The sequence below is a fragment of the Vipera ursinii genome (genome assembly GCF_947247035.1).
Source record: "Vipera ursinii genome assembly, chromosome: 5".
Taxonomy (NCBI): Eukaryota; Metazoa; Chordata; class Lepidosauria; order Squamata; family Viperidae; genus Vipera; species Vipera ursinii.
In genome coordinates, this window is record NC_139518.1 from 9,236,445 (window position 1) to 9,258,093 (window position 21,649).

Here is a 21,649-nt window from a genome sequence, read left to right on the forward strand (position 1 = left end):
TGGAATGACCGTAGCTAACATTCTACAAAAGTGTGAACATTAAATATCAAGCTGTACAACAAAGAGCCTAGTCAAAAGATTATTTCTTTCTTTTTTTATCCTTAATAGATTTTTCTGGTGAGAAATAAATAAAAAGAAGCACTGCTAGGAAATACATGAATGTTAAAAATGGGAGGCAATGACTATGAATAGCCTCTAAAATTCAGTGAATTAAGCAAGGAAATGGCAAGAGCAAAGCTTTGGAAGCCTTTAAAGAAATCAACCAAGTAGAGTTACTGTAAAGTGCTAAAACCGCATGCAATACTAATTTTGCCCACAAGGATGCAAGACAGTTTTAGGAAAGATTTAATGTACATTTGGGATGTACTGTATTATTTCACTAAAGAAGATGGTAGAGGACAAGAAGGCCTGGAGGAACGTTGTCCATAGGGTCGCGATGGGTCGGACACGACTTCGCAGCTAACAACAACATTTCACTAAAGGAAGCTTCCACATGTTGCCACACTCATTTACACAACAGAAATTGCTCAAGTTTACAACTATCTTCTCTCCATTTTAGAAATTTTATCTCTTCAGTTACTCTGATTAGAAATTGAAAAGTTCCACAAATTTTTGTGGAAAATTTCCATGTCTGGGAAAGAAAAAAAGATGTGATTTTGTGCTGCATATTTATCAGATCTATAAGGAAAAATACGAATATTGGGAGAGGTTTTTTTTTAAAAAAATCTCAAAATAAAATTCAGCCTTTTATACCAGCAAAATATATTTCTTTCAATATGGCTGTGAAGCGTGCCATTAATGAATCTTATTCCTTCTACAATTCAAGATTTCTTAAGTAATGGCAAGCAGTTAATGAAATCAGATGTCAATGCCATTTTTTTAAAAAAAAAATCTTGTTTCTGGTAACTAGTTAAAAACTAAACTTATGCTGTCATGTCATTTTTATTTCTGCTTGATAACCTCGCCCATGATTAGAGGCAAGAAATACTTTTTATTATTATTATTAAAATTCTGCAGGAATCCATCCTTGGTTTCAATTGACCAGTATTGGAAAGAAAGTTCCCCTAATCTCAAAGGATTTGAGTGGGATGGGGAATACCACAAGGCTTTCTATATTTTTTTTCCTGCTTCTGAGACTCAGTGAGATGGTTCTTGATTAGTGATGCTCAACCTTAACAACTTTAAGATAGGTGGACTTCAACTCCCAGAATTCACTAGCCAGCCATGCTGGCTGGGGAATTTGGGGAACTGAAGTTTACATATCTTAAAAGTGATTAAGGTGGAACAGCACTGTCCTAGATCATCCGGATGGATCCATTTGTCTCTGGAATCCATTCTTCTGCTCAGATTGAAATGCCTATTGCAGAATTTTAAGAAATGGGTTCAAAGAAAGTGAAATTAATTGGCCATAGCATCTGCAATCTTGCTCTTAATTTCAGTTCCACCAACCTTCTAAAAAAGCACACTCACGTGTTTCAAAGATGCTTTTTCTCCACCCTTTCCTTCTCGCATTGTGACTTACCAACTGCCTATATAACTCAGAAATTTCACTCTTCTTGAGCACTGCTTCCTCTTTGCTCAACACTCTTCATCAGGGAACAGGAGACTTCTTGTTTGCCAGAGAAGTGGCTGAGTGAACCTGCTAGTAGGGAAGAAAAACCACTAGGATCACTGTGGTTTCTTAAGGACCAAAACGTGGCATTAATCCAATCCTTCTTCTACCACAATAATTCAGTTTAAAGTGGTTGCATCATGAGTCAGTGGAAGCCATTAATTGAATTTCTCCTAATCACAGCTGGAGGTGAGTAGACATCTACAGAGCTGGCAACATGTTACACTTTATTTGCCTGTGTTAGAATTATGTTTGCATGCAAGTGAAAGTTCAGTTTTGGCTATCCAGGAAGCACTGTGTTACACTGTGAACAACTGGTGGGGGGGAAAAATCTGCTGTGAAATAACTTTTATTTATCCAACCTTTTGTCCTTGACTTGCAACCATTTGTTTAGTGACCCTTCTAAGTTCCATCACTGAAAAAAGTAGCTTATGACCGTTTTTCATACTTACGACCGTTGCAGCATCCCCTTGGTCATGTAATCATGATTCAGATGCTTGGCAACTGGCTCACATTTATGACAGTTGCAGCATCCCGGTGTCATGCAATCCCCTTTTGTGACCTTCTAACAAGCAAAGTCAATGGGAAGCCAGATGCACTTCACAACTGTGTTACTAACTTAACAGCTGCAGTGGTTCACTTAACAACTCTGGCAAGAAAGGTCGTAAAATGGGAGAAAACTCATTTAACAACTGTCTCAAATGGAAATTTGGGGCTCAATTGTGGTCGTAAGTCAAGGACTACCTGTATTAAACCAAAGATGTTGAGATCAAAAACAGCATATCCATTTTCCCCTTTTTGGATTTTTGTAATGAGTGTTGCAGTTCTTAAGCAATCTTGGGATCCTAGGTGATGCAAAAGGGAGAGCTCATTTTAGATCCAAGATTTATCAAATCCACCATGGGAAAGGGTCACTGGCTGTGGCCCCACTTGACCAAACTATGGAACATTTAAGTTCTGGTAACCCTCAACTTCCTCATCCTGCACACTTGCCCTCTCCTGCTCAGCCCAAGAGCAGAACAAACTGAAGTGGCCTTTAGTTGTAACAAGCAGGCATATACATAGAATGAAGGCTATTGCTAAGCACATTGGTTTGTGCTTAAAATTGTAAGCCGCCCTGAGTCTTCGGAGAAGGGCGGGATATAAATGGGATTAAAATAAATAATATAAATAACATGAAAGCTTTTATTTTGATATTGTCCCAGGGCACCCTCAGCTGGTGCATCTTCTATTAATGTGGGTTAGCCAGGATCTTAGAGAGAAATCGGGGGCTTGCACTGAGTAAATATAGATGTAATTGCAGCAGGATAGCCAACGCCAATGGGCACAGCACATTTCATGGTAGTTTTTCGTTCAATGCAAAAACGAGCAGGCAAACGCTTTCAATTCATGGGAAAACCCTATGAGGGGAGAGTGAGAAACAGGAAATGGAAGACTCTTGTATGACTCTGTTTTGCAATTGAAACAAATATTCCAAAGAAATAGAGTTAGTATGAAATTGGTTCATAAAACTGTCGAGACATTCTGAAAAGATTTCAAGATACTAACTGTAAAGCAGTCTCCTCCTCCTCTTCCTCTCAGTAGCAGAAATTAACAGAATAAAAGAGCTAGATAGACTTTAGAGGTCTAGTCCAACCCTCTGCTCGAGCACCTTTTCAGACAAACAGTTGTCCAATCATTTCTTAAAACTTCCAGTGATAGAGACAAGCAGGGCTTTTTTTTGTCATAGAACACTCAGAACGGAGTTCCGGCACCTTTTTTGGATGGAACCTTGTAGGGTAGGCAAGGGGGGTTGTATGACATGTGTGAGTTCCGGCACCTTTTTCTTTTACAAAAAAAAGCACTGGAGACAAGTCATTCCACTGGTTAATTGTTCTCACTGTCAGGAAATTTCTCCTTAGTTCTAGGTTGCTTCTCTCCTTGATTAATTTCCATCCGTTGCTTCTTGTCCTGCCTTCGGGTGCTTTGGAGCATAGTGTTCTGTACCAGCCTGCTACCGGCCCTGCAGAAAAGGCAGGGACAACCCCTTTACAAACAGCAAGAGGCTGGAATTAAGCCTGCCAAATTTATTAACATAAAACAGAGCAAAACAAGACACCAACCATGAAACAGGAGCTATGAAACAGGAGCTATTCAAGCGGTTGCCTTCAGCAAACCAGCCCTCCCATGCATTCCCCTTTTATACAGTTCAGGGCGTGGCTTCTCTCTGCCTCCTTCCGAGGTGCCCCATTGCCTTTCTCTGTTTACTCCTGATTGCCTCCTGCGTCGGGCGTCCTTGAACAGGGCCAGCTGTGGGTCATCTTCATCCACACTGTCAGGCTCACACAGCTGGGTCTCCGTCATGACCAGGTAGGAGGGGCCTGGCTGAGGGCTCTCATCAGCAAGATCTTCAACCCCCTCAGCAAGCTCTTCAACACCCTCCTCCTCCTCTGAGTCGTCCGACCCAACTGCTGAACCCACAGGCTGACCCTGAATCACAACACATAGCTTGACTCCCTCTTCTTTGTGGCAGCCCCTGAGATATTGGAACCCATGTCACCCCAGTCCTTCTTTTCGCTAGACCGCACATACCCAATTCCTGCAATCATTTTTCGTATGTTTTAGTCTCCAGGCCCCTGTTCATCTTTGTTGCTCTTCTCTGCGCTCTTTCCAAAGTCTCAACATCTTTTTGATGTTGCAGTGACCAGAACTAGATGCAGTATTCCAAGTGTGGTCTTAGTAAGGCTTTGTAAAACAGTAATAATAAAGATTATAAACCTTCCATAATTACAGTTCCATAATGGTGAGCAAATTCAGAACGTACACCAAGAATTTAGGCTAAGGAGAAAGGACTTCATTTTTTTTCTTGAGGTACATGAAGAAGTTCAGGGACATGCATAATAATGAAAGCTGATTAAAAACAAGACTAACTCTCTTTTCTGTGCGCAGCAGTTTTTCCTTGCACTGGTAACATGCTGGATAAAGAGGCACCAAATAGGACAAGCCTAAGACCCACCTCATTTCTGCAGGCAGCTTTTCCTGGCAGTTCCACTCCTTCCAATTCCCAAGCCATGATTAATCCATACAGTCATTCACAAGCATTGGCCGATCAATTAGGCCATGGAATAGCACATGGAATTCCTTCAGCACCTACAGCTAAGATGTTAAAGGCAGAATCCATCCCATTGACAGAATTACAGGCTGTGTGGGAACCCATGGAGGCTGCAAGGACAACAATTTTGCAATCCGACCCACAAATTGATTGGACCGAAACCCACAAAGCCTTAAAAATAAGAACGGTGTCTCAAGAAACAACCTCAAAACTGCGACTATCAGTTAGTCGAAAAAAAGCGACTCCTGTTTTGAGCACAACTAAGGAAAATGTATATAAGACTCTCTCCAGGGCTACTGACCAGCACACCACAAAGCTAAGGAAACAACACACAACCACTGAGAAAACAAGTTCTGCAGCACACAAGAGCATGACATCCGTCCAGGTCACTTCAGCTATACCAACAAGTCAAACTGGACCAAGATTAGCACTTCAACCATCACCAGCTATTACCGGCACTTACAGTGTTTCCAACGGAACCGCAGATTGCATTAAAGCCTTAATTGGCTTGACAATGATTGTTACGAACACAAAAGCGGTAAGTGGCTAGTGTAGCTCTCCCACCCCCTTTCCTTGTTTTTGTCTTTTGTATGGTCAGAAAGTGTTTAATCAAGCCTTCCCCAATCTGGTTCCAGTCAGATGACCCTCAAAATGAAGCTTGTTACACATTTATTGCTCTAAATTTGTAAGCAACAATAATTCCTCAGTCTTGGTTGAAATTAGTTTTAAATACCAGAAAAAACAAAGAGATCATTGTCGATTTCAGAAAAGGCAGGCACAGCCACACTTCTCCGTGCATTAATGATTCACCTGTGGAGACAGTTACCATCATCAAATTCCTGGGTGTGCAGCTACTGAGTAGGCTGGCTTGGTCGTTCAACAGTAAGAAAGTAGTGAAGCGGGCACAGCAACACCTGCATTTTCTGCGGCGCATGAGAAAAGCTCATCTTCCTTCCCCTGTCCTGACCACTTTCTACAGGGGGACGATCGGGAGCATCCTGTCATGCAGCATCATAGTCTGGTTTGGAAGCATCACTGCTTCAGACAGGAAGGCGGTGCAGAGAGTGGTGAGGACGGCTGAAAAGATCATTGGCGGTTCCCTCCCTCCCATCCAGGACATAGCACAGAAGCGTTGCTTGAGCAGGGTCCGCAAGATTGTCTGGGACACTACACACCCTCCTCATGACCTGTTTTCCTTGTTCCCTTCTGGGAGGAGGGGGCTTCGTGGTATCCGCAGCAGAACATCCAGATTCAGCCATAGTTTCATTCCATACAGCATTAACCTTGTGAACTCTCAAGCTTCCACCTTCCGTTATATATTCAAGATGGGCAGTATTTAATATTTATTGATGTATATGTAGGGTGTTGGTCTATACATATGTTGTATATAGTATGGTTCGGTGTGTGTCATGTATGTGTTCCACTTTGAGAGCGGGCAACTAAATTTCATTTTTGATGTGTGCCGTTGTCCCCACATTAAAAAAATGACGATAAAGGTTATCTTATCTTAATGCACTGATGTCTTGCCTATTTCACAGGGCGAACTAGAATATTTTAATATTGATCCTAACACCACACACACCGCAGGATATTGCGGATATAGCCAATCAATGCTCAACGTCTCGTTTGAAGGTGGCTTCGTAAAATTTATTTTTACTAAGGTAAGATTTTCTTCAGAGATGGTACAGGTAGCCAATGGTGGGATTCAAATATGTGGACAGCCAGTTCTCTGTGGGGATGCCACTTCCGGAAGTCCGTTCTGGGCCTGGGCAACAAAAAATTAGCTACTGGTTCTGCCAAAATGGTGCGAACCGGCTGAATCCCACCACTGCTGGTAGCCCTCGAACTTATAATTCATTTAGTGACCATTACAGTTACAGCAGCACTGAAAAAGTGACCATTTTTCACACTTATGACCGTGGCAGCATCCCCATGGGTCACATGATCAAAATTCGGACACTTGGCCATTGTCTCATATTTATGACAGTTGCAGTGTGCCGGATCACCTTTTGCGACCACCTGTCAAGAAAAGTCAATGGGGAAGCCAGATGCACCTAACAACCGTGCTTCTAACTTAACAACCGCAGTGATTCACTTAACAACTGTGGCAAGAAAGGTCGTGAAATAGGGCAAAACTCACTTAACAAATGTTACACTTAACAACAGAAATTTTGGGCTCAAACTGTGGTTGTAAGTTTGAATTGAGGGCTTTGGAATCTTCTTCAAAGAAATGACTCAATGAGCATGTCCCAATCCATGGATAACAAAATTATGATTAATACAATTTATACTTCTATAGATCTCAATAATTTGCTTTGCTGAAGTTAGATCAAGTTTCCTATGACACAAAATGTGCATCCAGCAGGCAGAAAATGCAACACACATACACAATGAACTAGCCAAACTAACCACAAGGGTTATATTCATATTGAGTTTCTACTTCTTACTTTAGTATTGTGAAATGCTTGGCTTTAGTTTTATTTATATAAGGTTCTCTCCAAGTGTTCTTTCAAGAGAAGTGCTCAGATCACAGTTATCTACACACGTATATCACCTTGCATAAGCCAACAGCCAACAGTCCAAACCATTACAAATTCAGCCTTCTCAAACAGAAAATTGATCATAGCTAGCTTCCCTAAGTCTTGCTTTGAACATTTGTGAATTGGTTACAAGTTTAGGCACAGAATAAAAACAAACTAAGAATAAGCCACAAAGCTTTCACTTCTTGGAATTAGCAAGCCAACATTAAATATGTTTCTAAGCTGTGGTTTCCTTCCCTTAATCAAGCCATGTTTTTTATTCACTGAATCAGTTTTGCATATCACATAAAACTGGGAAGAACATGATATGGAAAACCAGAATACATACAAAGTGAAATATAGCCACACAATATATCTCCTTAATAGAAAAGTAGCTTATAAACATCTAGGAAGGAAAAAAATATGTTGTATCATTGGGGAATGGTAAGACAAAATGTGTAAATAAAACAATGCAATGTGTAAATAAAACAATGCAATGCATCCTCATTGCAAGTAATTACTAGTTGTGTTGCTGTGACTTTAACCTTTTCTCCTTCCAATTTTCCCTCATGTGATTTCCTTTCAATTTTTATTGTGGCAATTCCACACCACTGTTTTAATTTCTCGTGGTTCATGGTTTACGCCAAATCATAATGCCTTTCTCTACTTCAGGGAGTGTAGGGTTGTAAGCCATGATTTGTGGCTTGTTGAAATGCATCCAATCTGGAATATCTGCAGAGATAAAAGATAAAAATAATCAAGACGGTGGACACATGAGCAGATAAGAGGCTTCAATTACAGTTGTGTCTAGCATCTTTACTTTACGATAGTTAGCCCCACAGATTAGACTATCTATGTCAGTCCAACTAGTTCTGGCTTATTTAGCTTGCTATAGTTTAGCACTGCCTGTTGACCCACTCTCTGCACTCTTTGAGATTTGGGCAGCCTTGAAACTTAAGAGAAAACACGAGTAATCAATTAGTAAATAATTATTTTTGCTTTACTGAAGTTAGGTCAGTTTCCAAGGCACAAAACTGGTGTGTATGCAACACACACATACGTACAACCTGATACCAAGGCTACAAATAGTCCGTGACTTATGACTGCAATTGGGACCAAATTTTCTGTCGCTAAGCAAGGCAATTGTTAAGTCAGCTGCACCCAATTCTGCAATCTTTTTTACCCATGGTTATTAAGTGAATCCTTGCAGTTGTTAAGTGACTCATGTGGTTGTTAAACTTTACCCCGTTGACTCTGGTTTTGCTGGAACCCGGTTGGGAAGATCGCAAATGTCGATCACATGATCCCTGGACACGGCAACCATTTGTAAATACATGCTGGTTGCCAAGCACCTGAATTTTGATCATGTAACCATAGGGACGCTGCAACAGTTGTAAGTGTGAGGACCGGTTATAGCAGGGGTCCCCAACCTCCGATTCGTGGACCAGTACCAGTCCACGCCATGTCAGAAACCAGTCCACGCAAACAAGCGAAGCTCCATCCGCAGGATGTAGACAAGATGCGAAACCATGTTGGGGGCCACCTTTGTATCTTTGAACAGTCGCTAAAGGGGTGGTTATAAGTCAAGGACTACCTGTATCTGACAGTTCCAGATTTCATGACAGATCGGAGAAAAATGAAAAGTCTCTTTCACACAGACATAAATCACTGCACAGCATGTGCTCTGTAAGCCCCTCCCCATCTCTCCAACCCGCTTTTTCCTTTCAAATAAAGCAGGGGTGTCAAACTGCCAGCCCGCAGGCCGGTTGCATCATACGGAGGCCGCGTCCACCCCAGCTTCGGCGGTTAAAAAAAAAAAGTCACGATTCGTTGCGACACGTCACGTGACGCAGCGAGTTTGACACCCGTGAAATCAAGGCTCAGCTTCTAGTGTTTGTTCTATCTCTTTGCTTCTCTGCAAGTGAAGTATTATTTCACTCAAGTAAGATCTTAGAAAGGGCAGTGCAGTTGAGAGGCACATTAATGGCTGTGGCGAAACAATGGTGCAAATTGTTTCTTCTTAGTTCTAGGTTGCTTCTCTCCTTGATTAGTTTCCATCCATTGCTTCTTGTCCTGCCTTCTCCAAAGCACCTGAGGGCAGGTCAAGAAGCAACGGATGGAAACTAATCAAGGAGAGAAGCAACCTAGAACTAAGAAGAAACTTCCTGACAGTGAGAACAATTAGTGGAACAACCTGCCTCCAGAGGTTTTTTTTTTATTGAAAAGGTTTAACATACAATTTATCTTTAACAATCCCCCTCCCCCTCCCTTCTCCCTCCCCCCCTACCTCTCCCCCCTCCCCCCCTCCCCCCTGACTTCCCAGAGCTAAATACAAGGTATATATATAAAAAAACAATCATAAACAAACATATACTAACAACCATAAACTCTAGAATCCATCACTCTCTAGCTTATATAGGATAAGACAAACCTTAGTAATATTAAATATATATAGAAAAACTAAAATAGAAAAAGAAAAAAAGAAAGAAGACTTATTCAAATGCTACATGAAACTTCTTAACCCTATACTTGTTCTGGATAAACTCAATCCATTTTCTCCATTCCATAATATAACGTTCTTGCGAGTGATCTTTCAAATAAGCCGAAATCTTCGCCATCTCTGCCAGGTCGGAGACCTTTAAAGTCCACTCTTCTATGGTCGGCAGTTCCTCTTTCTTCCAATACTGACCTATCAAAAGTCTTGCTGCCGTAATTAAATTTAACATCAACTTAGTGTCCACAACCGTAGCATCCATAATTATTCCCAACAAGAAGAGTTGCGGACAAAACTTTATCCTTTGCTTAAAAATCTTCTGCATATTCCACCAAATTTTTATCCAAAAAACCTTGATCTTTTTACAAGTCCACCATACATGAAAATATGTTGCATCTTCATCTCCACATCTCCAGCATTTTGGCTGATAATTCGGATACATACTTGCAAGCTTTTTAGGATCTAAATGCCATCTATAAAACATTTTATAAAAGTTCTCTAAGTTTTGAGCTTGTGTAAATTTTACGTTCCTCACCCAAATCTTTTCCCACGTGTCCATTGTGATAACTTCCTGGATGTTTTGGGCCCATTTTATCATACAATCCTTAACAAGTTCTGTTTCTGAATCAATCTCTATCAACGCAAGATATATCCGTTTAATATGTGCTGGTCCCTGATTTCTAATTTGCTTTATCAGATTTTCATCAGTCATTGTAAAACCATTTTTCTGGTCTTCTTTCCACCTGGCCCGTAACTGAGTATATTGAAACCAATTTTGTACAATCTTCTCGTCTCGCAAGAGACTATATGGCTTCAGACACCACTCATTTCTTTCCAAGCTTAGGATCTCCTTGTACATAGTCACATCATGTTTGAAACCAGCATGTATATTTTCTATTGCGTGTTTTGGAATTGCCCACAATGGTATCTTGCAATCTAACTTATGTCTGTACTTCTTCCAAACTCTCAGCAATGCCTGTCTTAAAATATGCACTCTAAACAAAGCAACCTAGAACTAAGGAGAAACTTCCTGACAGTTAGAACAATTAACCAGTGGAACAACCTGCCTCCAGAGGTTTTGAACGCTCCAACAGTGAAAGTTTTAAAGAAGAGACTGGACAGCCATTTGTCTGAAATGGTATAGGGTTTCCTGCCTGAGCAGGGGGTTGGACTAGATGACCTCCAGGGTCTCTTCTTCTTCTTCTTCTTCTTCTTCTTCTTCTTCTTCTTCTTCTTCTTCTTCTTCTTCTTCTTCTTCTTCTTCTTCTTCTTCTTCTTCTTCTTCTTCTTCTTCTTCTTCCTCTTCCTCCTCCTCCGCCTCCTCTTCTTCTTCTTCTTCTTCTTCTTCTTCTTCTTCTTCTTCTTCTTCTTCTTCTTCTTCTTCTTCTTCTTCTATTCTATTCTACTCTCTTCTACTCTGCACTACACTACACTACACTACACTACACTCTATTCTAAATTTTGAGTTGCCTTATCCTTCCCACTGCCTTCCATGGCCAGTATTGCTAAAGATACTGTATTGCATAATCCAGTCCTTTCATGATACAAGAGGAGAGTCAAATCTGCTCCTTGAAATATGAGTAGATATGAAATTTCTCTCCCATTTCCTCAAGAAGCATGTTTACCAACCAGAATCCGATTTACTGGATTCCTAGTATTTAGGTGCTGTTTAACTTTCCTTCTTTATTGGCGCTCAAATAAGGAACAAAAGACTAGAAAAGGTTTGGAAAGAGAAAGAGCTGGCCATACCATAAATATTCTTACCTAGTGGCATTCACACAATGGTGTGTGTGTGTGTTTAATAATAATAACAACAACAACATTTTCCCCTCTATTCTGTTTTATTTTCTGTAAATTGTGAGCGAGTAGGTGGCTATATCAATTTTCCAAAATAAATACCTACCAATCAGACTGGTGAATTAACCTTTGTTCTGAGTTGTGTGAAACTTGGAATCATAAACCCACCCAATGGATTGATTTTATACAAAGAAGGTGGAGAGAAAAAGATTAATCACGCTTAGCCAAAGCATTTGAAAAGACGTTCCCGAGTCTGGCGAAGGATGTTATATGAATGGAGCCATCGATTTAAGAAAAAGACTCGAATTCACTCTCACGTTAAGCTCTAATATGATGGTTTACTTTGGGCTTTATTTGTTACAGGCGTGCAATCCTGGGTGTGCAACCCTGGGTATGCCAGGTATGGAGGTCAAGGGTGAAGTATGCGCTATCTTGAATTTGCAGAAATGCCATAATTTATGTACCTGCATCAGAAACACACAATAGCGGCATTTGCTTCACGATGTCACCTTGCGGAGGTGAATCTGTTCCTTATCTTCAGTCTTTATGAGGCTCAGCGTGATATGTGAATCTAGTCACTGTGGACTATAAGCCGTACTTTATGCACAGATAATCCTCAATTTATGCCCACAACTGAGCTCAAACCTTCCGTTGAGTGAGACAATTCTTAACTGAATTTTGCCCCATTTTAGGACCTTTCTTGCTACGGTTGTTAAGAGAATCACTGCAATTGTTAAGTTAGTAACACGGTTGTTAAGTGAATCTGGCTTCTCCACTTTGCTTGTCAGAAGGTCACAAAAGGGGATCACGTGACCCCGGGACCCTGCAACCATCATAAATATGAACCGATTGCCAAACGTCTGAATTTTGATCACATGACCACGGGGATGCTGTAACGGTCGTAAGTGAGAAAGGTGGTCATAAGGTCCCGTTTTTTCAGTGCCACTGTAACTTTGAATGGCCACTAAATGAATTGTTGTAAATTGAGGATTATCTGTAGCTTGTCGAATCTGATGAATAGCTGGCATACAATTTGGCGTAAAGAAATAACAAACTGGGGTAAATAAATAATAAAACACATTTTGCTTATCTGTAGCTTGCAGAGTAAAGCACCATCAGCTGGGTTCACGCCGACTTCTACATTCCTATAGTTTACAAATTACATCGGCTGGAGATTCACATACCATGCTAAGCTTCAATGAAACTAGCCACATGAAGCCAAGATAAGGTAGCAGTGAAAGTGCTGGGCACACAAGATCAGCCTTGCAAAATATAAAGGCATAACGGGATGCCTGAATCCCAGCTAATTCTAAAAAAAGTCATCGGGATTTAAAATGCTACAAAACCTTTCTCTCTCCTTCCATTATTACTTGCAGAAAGAAATGGTCTATTATATCAGCACGGTTGAAGCCTCTTTGACAGTTCCCACACAAGGTAGGTACTAGGGTGTCTACATTCAGATGATCGCTAAAGTGGCATCCATCTCTCCCTGAGATACCGGCACAATTAAATGCTGGGTTACAAAGAGAACATGGAATCACAGGGCTGGAAGGAACCACGTTCTCACTATCAGAAAATTTCTCCTAACTTTTATATTGGATCTCTCTTTAACAAGCTTCTGTCTGTTATTTCTTTCCTTGCTCTCTGGTGCTTTGAAGAATAAGTCAATCCCTTCTTCTTTGTGACAGCCCCTCAAGTACTGGAAGACAGCTCTCGTGCCCCACCCCCCAATCTTTCTGTTTGATAGGTTAGACATAACTAACCCCCCTCAACTGTTCATCATATGATTTAGCCTCTAGACTCGTGGTGGCAAACCTATGGCACGCGTGCCACAGGTGGCACGCAGAGCCCTCTCTGTGGGCACACGCGCTGTCGCCCCAGTCCTAAGCCTTCAGCTGGGTTTTATAAAGCCTTTTCGCATTAGGCCTCCGCCATCATGTGCAAAAAAAAAAAGGTTCAATCAATCAATCAATTTCAACTTCTTGTGGAAAAAAAATCTCGTAAAGTTGAAATTGATTGATTGAACTTTTTAGTCCCACCCAGTCTGACATTACCACTGCAGCCACACCCACAGAATGGGCCACACCCATCCAATGGGCCACACCCACCTGGCACCCGACGATACATAAGTGCAGTTTGGGCACTCGGTCTCTCAAAGGTTTGCCGTCACTGCTCTAGAGCCTTCATCATCTTGGTTGCTGTTCTCTGCACATTTTCTAGAGGCTTAGCATCTCTTTTCTATCGTGGTGACCAGAACTGAAGCAGAAGAGCTCTAGAGAACAAAATTGTAGACAACTAGCTGAACTTTTCAGATTAACCCAAGTCCAGCAACTTCAAAACATCTCTCTTCCCCCAGTCCACAGTCCACCTCTGCAAGGAGGTTGAGGGTTTGGTGAAGTGGTGTAAGGAAAACAGCCTAGTTTTAAATACTGGGAAAACGAAAGTGATCACTGTCGATTTCAGAAAAGGCAGGCACAGCCACACGTCTCTGTGCTTTAATGATTTACCTGTGGAGACAGTTACCAGCATCAAAATCCTGGGTGTGCAGTTAACAAGTAGGCTGGCTTGGTCGCTCTACAGCAAGACACTGGCGAAGCGGGCACAGCAGCGCCCGCATTTACTGTATCGCATGAGAAAAGCACATCTTCCTTCCCCTGTCCTTACCACTTTCTATAGAGGGACGAGCATCCTGTCATATTTGCATTACAGTCTGGTTTGGAAGCATCAATGCTTTGGACAGGAAGGCAGTGCAAAGAGTGGTGAGGATGGCAGAAAAGATTATTGGTAATTCACTTCCTTCCATCCAGGACATGGCACATAAGCGATGCTTGAGCAGAGTCCGCAGGATTGCCTGGGATGCTACACATCCTCTTCACGACCTGTTTTCCTTGTTACCTTCTGGGAGGAGGGGGCTCCGTGGTATCTGTAGCAGAACATCCAGATTCAGTCACAGCTTTGTTCCATACATATGGAACCTTGTGAACTCTCAAGCTTCCTTCTTCCGCTATGTATTCAAGATGGACAGTGATTAGTATTTACCGTATATGCTGCTTATATATAAGGGTGTAGGTCTATACATATGTTGTATATAGTATGTTTAAATGTGTATTATTGTTTATTTATTTATTTATTTTAATTCCATTTATATCCCGCCCTTCTCCGAAGACTCAGGGCGGCTTACAAGCTTAGCAGTAGCCTTCATTCTATGTATATGCCTGCTTATTAGGGCTTTCACACACACCCCAAGCGGCATTATTACAAAGTCAGCTTAATTGCCCCCAACAATCTGGGTCCTCATTTTACCTACCTCAGAAGGATGGAAGGCTGAGTCAACCTTGAGCCTGGTGGGATGCGAACCTGCACTAATTGCAGGCAGCTGGTGTTACTTAAGGAGGCATTAGCCCACTGCTGCACCAAGTATTATGTATGGGTACACTTTGAGAGCAAGCAACTAAATTTCATTTTTAATGTGTGCCATTGTGCCCACAGTAAAAAATGACAATAAAGGTTATTTATCTATCTATCTATTAGCGGGGATTGTTTTTCTCACTGGCACAGGACACTTTTATGGAACTTTTTTGGAATTCCACTAATTTATCCTGCAGTAAAGCTGTAAGGATATCACCCTCAATACTAAAGCAGAACAGAGTTCAGGCATTGAGATCCCTCCCAGTTCATACCAGCGTATTTTTCACACAGCTCAAGATCTGGAAGACTGCAGATTAACATTGCCTGGAAACACAGCCAAACCAACTCTACTGTATCTTAGAATCACCCAATGTTTCTCAGCCTTGACCCCTTTTAAAATGTGTGGACTTCAACCTTCATGCTGGCAGGGGAATTCTGGGAGTTGAAGTCCACATATCTTGAAGTGGCCAAGGTTGAGAAACATTGGCCTAGTCCAGAGGTGTCCAAAGTGGGCAACTTTAAACTTGTGGACTTCAACTCCCAGAATCCCCCATGCTGGCTGGGTAATTCTGAGAGTTGAAGTCCACAAGTCTTAAAATTGCCAACTTTGGAGACCCCTGGACTAGTCTTTCATATCAGAAGTCCCTAACCTTTTGGGCACCAGGGACCAATTCCGTGGAGAAAGGTTTTTCCATCGATTAGAGAGTGCCTGGTTTTGTGTGCTGCCTGCATCTCGCAGATGGGGCTTTGCTTGTTTGTGCCGCAGCCCGGTACAGGTCCACGGACCGGGGGTTGGGGACCCCTGTATCATATGACTCCAACCAGGACATCTAAAGCACAGCTCAGTGTTGGACAAAAAAAACAGGGCATTAGTTTTAGGGTTTGGTATTGCACAGACACAGAGATATATCCCAGAGAGAAAATTAGCCACAAAGATCAGCAATGATGTGTCTTTCTCTGCAAATTTCAGGTTTTGTATACAATGGAATTAAAAATGACCAGCTCTTTTCCACAGCTGTGGGAAACTGCTTCAAATGTCTCAGTAAGCAAACGGTGAGCTTGGCCAGCAACTTTCAAATACAGGTTGCCAATTCCCAGCTTCAAGCCTTTGATATCGTAAACAACCAATTTGGAAAAGGTTAGTAAATGCAACCCTGGGGGTCCTATGAGTAAGAGTTACCTGCTGACGGAGCAAAGGGACATATTCACACCATAGGTCTTTGGGCTAGATGCGAAGCAATGAAGATTTCACCAAATTCTCTCTCAGCTGTGCTGCATTTAATCCAAGCCAATTTATATGCATGCATATAAATATGTGAATAGGACTCTTGCCTTTAATAAATTCCCCAGTAGCCTCCCAAAGAACAAATTGTTGTTGTTGTTGTTAGCTGCGAAGTCGTGTCCGACTCATCGCGAACCTATGGACAACGTTCCTCCAGGCCTTCCTGTCTTCCACCATCTTCTGGAGTCCATTTAAGCTCACGCCTACTGCTTCAGTGACTCCATCCAGCCACCTCATTCTCTGTCGTCCCCTTCTTCTATTGCCCTCGATCTTTCCCAGCATTAGGCTGTTCTCCAGTGAGTCCTTCTTTCTCATTAGGTGGCCAAAGTATTTGAGTTTTAGCTTCAAGATCTGGCCTTCTAAAGAGCAGTCAGGATTGATCTCCTCTAGGACTGACCAGTTTGATCGCCTTGCAGTCCAAGGGACTCGCAGGAGTCTTCTCCAGCACCGTAGTTCAAAGGCCTCAATTCTTTGGCGCTCAGCCTTTCTTATGGTCCAACTTTCACTGCCATACATTGCAACTGGGAAGACCATAGCCTTGACTATACGCACTTTTGTTGACAGGGTGATGTCTCTGCTTTTTAGTGTGCTGTCTAGATTTGCCATGGCTTTCCTTCCTAGGAGCAAGCATCTTTTAATTTCTTGGCTACAGTCCCCATCTGCAGTGATCTTGGAGCCCAGGAAAACAAAATCTGTCACTACCTCCATTTCTTCCCCATCTATTTGCCAGGAATTGAGAGGGCCAGATGCCATGATCTTGGTTTTCTTAATGTTAAGTTTCAACCCAACTTTTGCACTCTCCTTCTTCACCCGCAACAAGAGGCTCTTTAGTTCTTCACTTTCTGCCATTAGAGTGGTATCATCTGCGTATCTTAGGTTGTTGATATTTCTTCCAGCAATCTTAATTCCAACTTTTGATTCATCTAGCCCTGCCTTTCTCATGATGTGCTCTGCATATAAGTTAAATAGGCAGAGCGACAGTATACAGCCTTGCCGGACTCCTTTCCCAATTTTGAACCAATCAGTGGTTCCGTGTCCAGTTCTCACTGTTGCTTCTTGACCCGCATATAGGTTTCTCAAGAGACAAATAAGATGGTCTGGTACTCCCATCTCTTTAAGAACTTGCCACAGTTTGTTATGATCCACACAATCAAAGGCTTTAGCATAGTCAATGAAGCAGAAGTAGATGTTTTTCTGGAACTCCCTAGCTTTCTCCATGATCCAGCGTATGTTGGCAATTTGATCTCTAGTTCCTCTTCGAAATCCTGCCTGTACTTCTGGTAGTTCTCGATCCACATACTGCTGAAGTCTAGCTTGTAGGATTTTAAGCATGACTTTACTAGCATGAGAAATGAGTGCAATGGTGCGATAGTTTGAACATTCTTTGGCACTGCCTTTCTTTGGAATTGGAATGTAAACTGATCTTTTCCAATCCTGTGGCCACTGTTGAGTTTTCCAAATTTGCTGGCAAATTGAGTGTAGCACTTTTACTGCACTGTCTTTTAAGATTTTGAATAGCTCAGCTGGAATACTGTCACCTCCACTAGCTTTGTTGTTGCTCAGCTTTTCTAAGGCCCACTTCACATTCTAGGATGTCTGGCTCGAGGTCAGTGACCACCTCATTGTGATTATCAGGGACGTTAAGCTCATTCTTGTATAGTTCTTCTGTGTAATTTTGCCACCTCTTCTTAATCTCTTCTGCCTCTGTTAGGTCCCTGCCATTTTGGTCCTTTATCATGCCCATTTTTGCATGGAATGTTCCCTTCATCTCTCCAATTTTCTTGAAAAGATCTCTGGTCCTCCCTATTCTATTGTTTTCTTCTATTTCTTTGCACTGTTCATTTAAGAAGGCATTCTTATCTCTTCTAGCTATTCTCTGGAATTTTGCATTCAATTGGGCATATCTATGTTTTTCTCCCTTGCCTTTTGCTTTCCTCCTTTCCTCAGCTATTTGCAAAGCTTCCTCAGACAGCCATTTTGCTTTCTTGCATTTCTTTTTCTTTGGGATGGTTTTGGTTGCTACCTGTTGTACAATGTCGCGAACCTCTGTCCATAGTTCTTCAGGCACTCTGTCTATCAGATCTAATTCCTTAAATCTATTTGTTACCTCTACTGTATATTCAACAGGGATATGATTTAATTCATACCTGAGTGGCCTAGTGCTTTTCCCTACTTTCTTCAGTTTAAGCCTAAACTTTGCAAGGAGAAGCTCATGGTCTGAGCCACAGTCAGCTCCTGGTCTTGTTTTTACCGACTGTATAGAGCTTCTCCATCTTTGGCTGCAGAGCATATAGTCAATCTGATTTCTGTGTTGACCGTCTGGTGATGTCCATGTGTAGAGTCTCTTGGGTTGTTGGAAAATAATGTTTGCTATGACCATCGTATTCTCTTGACAAAATTCTATCAGCCTGTGCCCTGCTTCATTTTGTACTCCAAGGCCAAAGTTGCCTGTTATTCCAGTTATCTTTTGGCTTCCTACTTTAGCATTCCAATCCCCCATGATGATAAAGACATCATTTTTTGGTGTTAGTTCTATAAGGTGCTGTAGGGCTTCATAGAACCGGTCAATTTCATCCTCTTCAGCACTGGTGGTTGGGGCATAGACTTGGACTACTGTGATATTGAATGGTTTCCCTTGGATTCGAACTGAGATCATTCTGTCATTTTGAGGATTGTATCCCAGTATTGATTTTCCTACTCTTTTATTGACTATGAAGGCTACTCCATTTCTTCTGAGGGATTCTTGCCCGCAGTAGTATACCTGATGGTCATCTGAATTAAATTCACCCATTCCTGTCCATTTTAGTTCGCTAATACCTAAGATGTCGATGTTCAGTCTTGACATCTCTTGTTTGACCACGTCCAGCTTTCCTTGATTCATGGATCTTACATTCCAGGTTCCTATGGAGAAAAAATCTTTACAGCATCGGACTTTCCTTTCACCACCAGACACATCCACAGCTGAGCGTCCTTTCGGCTTTGGCCCAGTCGCTTCATTCTTTCTGGCGCTACTAGCACTAGCCCTCTGCTCTTCCCCAGTAGCATATTGGACGCCTTCCGACCTGAGGGGCTCATCTTCCAGCATCATATCGTTTTGCCTTTTGGTACTGTCCATAGGGTTTTCATGGCAAAGATACTGGAGTGGGTTGCCATTTCCTTCTCCAGTGGATCACGTTTTGTCAGAACTCTCAGCTATGACCTGTCCGTCTTGGGTGGCCCTGCACGGCATAGCTCATAGCTTCATTGAATTACGCAAGCCCCTTCGCCACGACAAGGCAGTAATCCATGAAGGGGAAAGAACAAATGCTTTTATAATTTTCAGATGTACTGACTACCAGGAGGCAGCTCACGACCAGTTTCAATCTTATTGGGATTGTCAAGACATTCATAGCATTATTTATTCATTATTTTTATCATGCCTTTATTATTTATATAAATAACTGAAGTGAACATATCCAGCACACCTTCCTCCTCCTATTTTTGTCACAACAACAACCCTGTGAGGCGGGTTGGGCTGAGAGAGAGACTGGCTGAAAGTCACCCAACCAGCTTTCATCCCTAAGGCGGGACTGGAATTCATGGTCTACTGCTGGGGTCTTCAAACTTGGCCCTTTTATGACTTGTGGACTTCAACTCCCAGAATTCCTCAGCCAGCGTGCCTAGCTGAGGAATTCTGGGAGTTGAAGTCCACAAGTCATAAAAAGGCCAAGTTTGAAGACCTCTGGTCTATTGGCTTTCTAGTCTGGTGACTTAACAAACTTAAACAAACTGCCTCTTTAAAGATTTGCCATAGTTCAGATGATTTCAGCTAATACAAAGATAACTTTTACATAGGGTGCTCACAAGGTCTGGGACAATTTTCTATAGCTTTGTTTGACTACGATGAAAATCACTGTGGAATCATATGATGCTTTTTTTATTGAAGTCTAATATTCTTTTTTTCCAAACTGCAGAAGAGGAATGCACTTTGGATAGAAACAAGAGGCTGATCCCAGCAACAATTGGCTTCAGTTTGTCCGGATTGATAATCATCATCCTGTTCTCCTGTGTGCTTTATAGAAGGAAAACTCACTCTGGATACAGCCGTATCTGAATCCCGAACTTTGTTTATGAATGGGTATAGAGCAGGGGTCTTCAAACTTGGCCCTTTTATGACTTGTGGACTTCAACACCCAGAATTCCTCAGCCAGCGTGCCTGGCTGAGGAATTCTGGGAGTTGAAGTCCACAAGTCATAAAAGGGCCAAGTTTGAAGACTCATGGTATAGAGCAACAAATGATAAGAACAGGAAGAATGGGAGATTCTACTTGCTTTGCTGTGGCAATCAGATATGCCAATAGCCGTTGAGCATCTTTAAATGATTTTTAAATTTCTGATACTTTTAACACTTAATCAGAAATTAACCAGCTCCATGCATGAGCATACATGTCTATTATCTATATACAACAGCAGCAAAGTATTTATTTGCTTGGGCGTTATTGTTTTTTTTTAATTCACCTGCACGTATTTGCAATTGTAATCCATGATTTCAATTAATACTGTAGTAATAAAGCGTGTGTCTCTTTATCGCAATTTATCAGGCTGATCTGCCTGCAGTAGGCACATTGTAAGGGATGCTTAGGCAAAAAGTTCAACAAACGTCAACAAAATGCTCTGCATTTTAGTAACAGTTTTGTCACATGCTGAGGGCAGGACAAGAAGCAATGAGTGGGAGATTATCAGAGGAAAATTCAACCTGGAACCAAGGAGGAATTTCCTGCCAGTAAGAACAATTAATCAGTGGAACAGCTTGCCACTCAGAGTTGTGGTTGCTCCAACACTGGAAGTTTTTAAGAGACTGGAGAGCTATTTCTCCAGGATGGGATAAGGACTCCTCTTGAACAAGGGGTTGGTTGTACTAGAAGACCTTCAACTTCTCTTCCAGTCCTATGATTCAATGGTTCTATGACTGAAATTAATTATTTTACATTACTCCTTAGTTAGGGATAGGATGTCAGCCCTTCTCTATTTTCTGAATGTAGGATATTTTCAAAATTAACCCCCTGCCAACTTATCACTCACAGATCATTATTTCACATCTGCTGCCAACTTCAAGTTTGCAGTAAAGAGTGGATACACCCTTTATACTAAGCCATGACTTCATCATGGCTTATTGAGTAGCCATTAACTGGCTTAGTAATAAATAATAGTTTATAAAACTCCCAGGCTGGTTTTTTCTACATTGTGCTGAGCTAAAACCAAACCATGTTATGGCATATCATAGCATGTGAATCCAACCAGCTCTGCAGGCTTTTCACACGTACAGATTGTTGCTTCACAATATGCTTGGCCAGAATGCTTAAATTTGTAGCTCGCTGCATTGTACAAACCCAGGAATCTGAAATACTTAAATAAACCATGTTTCAGTTAACCACAGATTGGTTAAAAATGCATTATCTGTCTCATAT

General features: G+C 41.7%; 2 protein-coding genes across 3 annotated transcripts in view; one reads left to right on the forward strand and one right to left on the reverse strand.

The window, feature by feature from the left end:
• The window catches only part of ATP11B (ATPase phospholipid transporting 11B (putative)), a 412,741-nt gene that overhangs the window by 219,226 nt on the left and 171,866 nt on the right, over positions 1-21,649 (reverse strand). The gene's annotated exons all lie outside the window — the stretch shown is intronic.
• LAMP3 (lysosomal associated membrane protein 3) lies at positions 1,607-20,325 on the forward strand. Of its 2 annotated transcripts, none has more exons than XM_083364004.1 (6): positions 1,607-1,801; positions 4,541-5,241; positions 6,242-6,364; positions 12,890-12,947; positions 15,892-16,059; positions 20,157-20,325. In XM_083364004.1, exons 1-6 carry the CDS (start codon positions 1,753-1,755, stop codon positions 20,294-20,296), a joined length of 1,239 nt encoding a protein of 412 aa, XP_083220130.1. In that variant the 5' UTR covers positions 1,607-1,752; the 3' UTR covers positions 20,297-20,325. The 2 variants fall into 2 exon arrangements, with proteins under 2 accessions (XP_083220130.1, XP_083220131.1); XM_083364005.1 differs by having other exon boundaries at positions 4,544-5,241.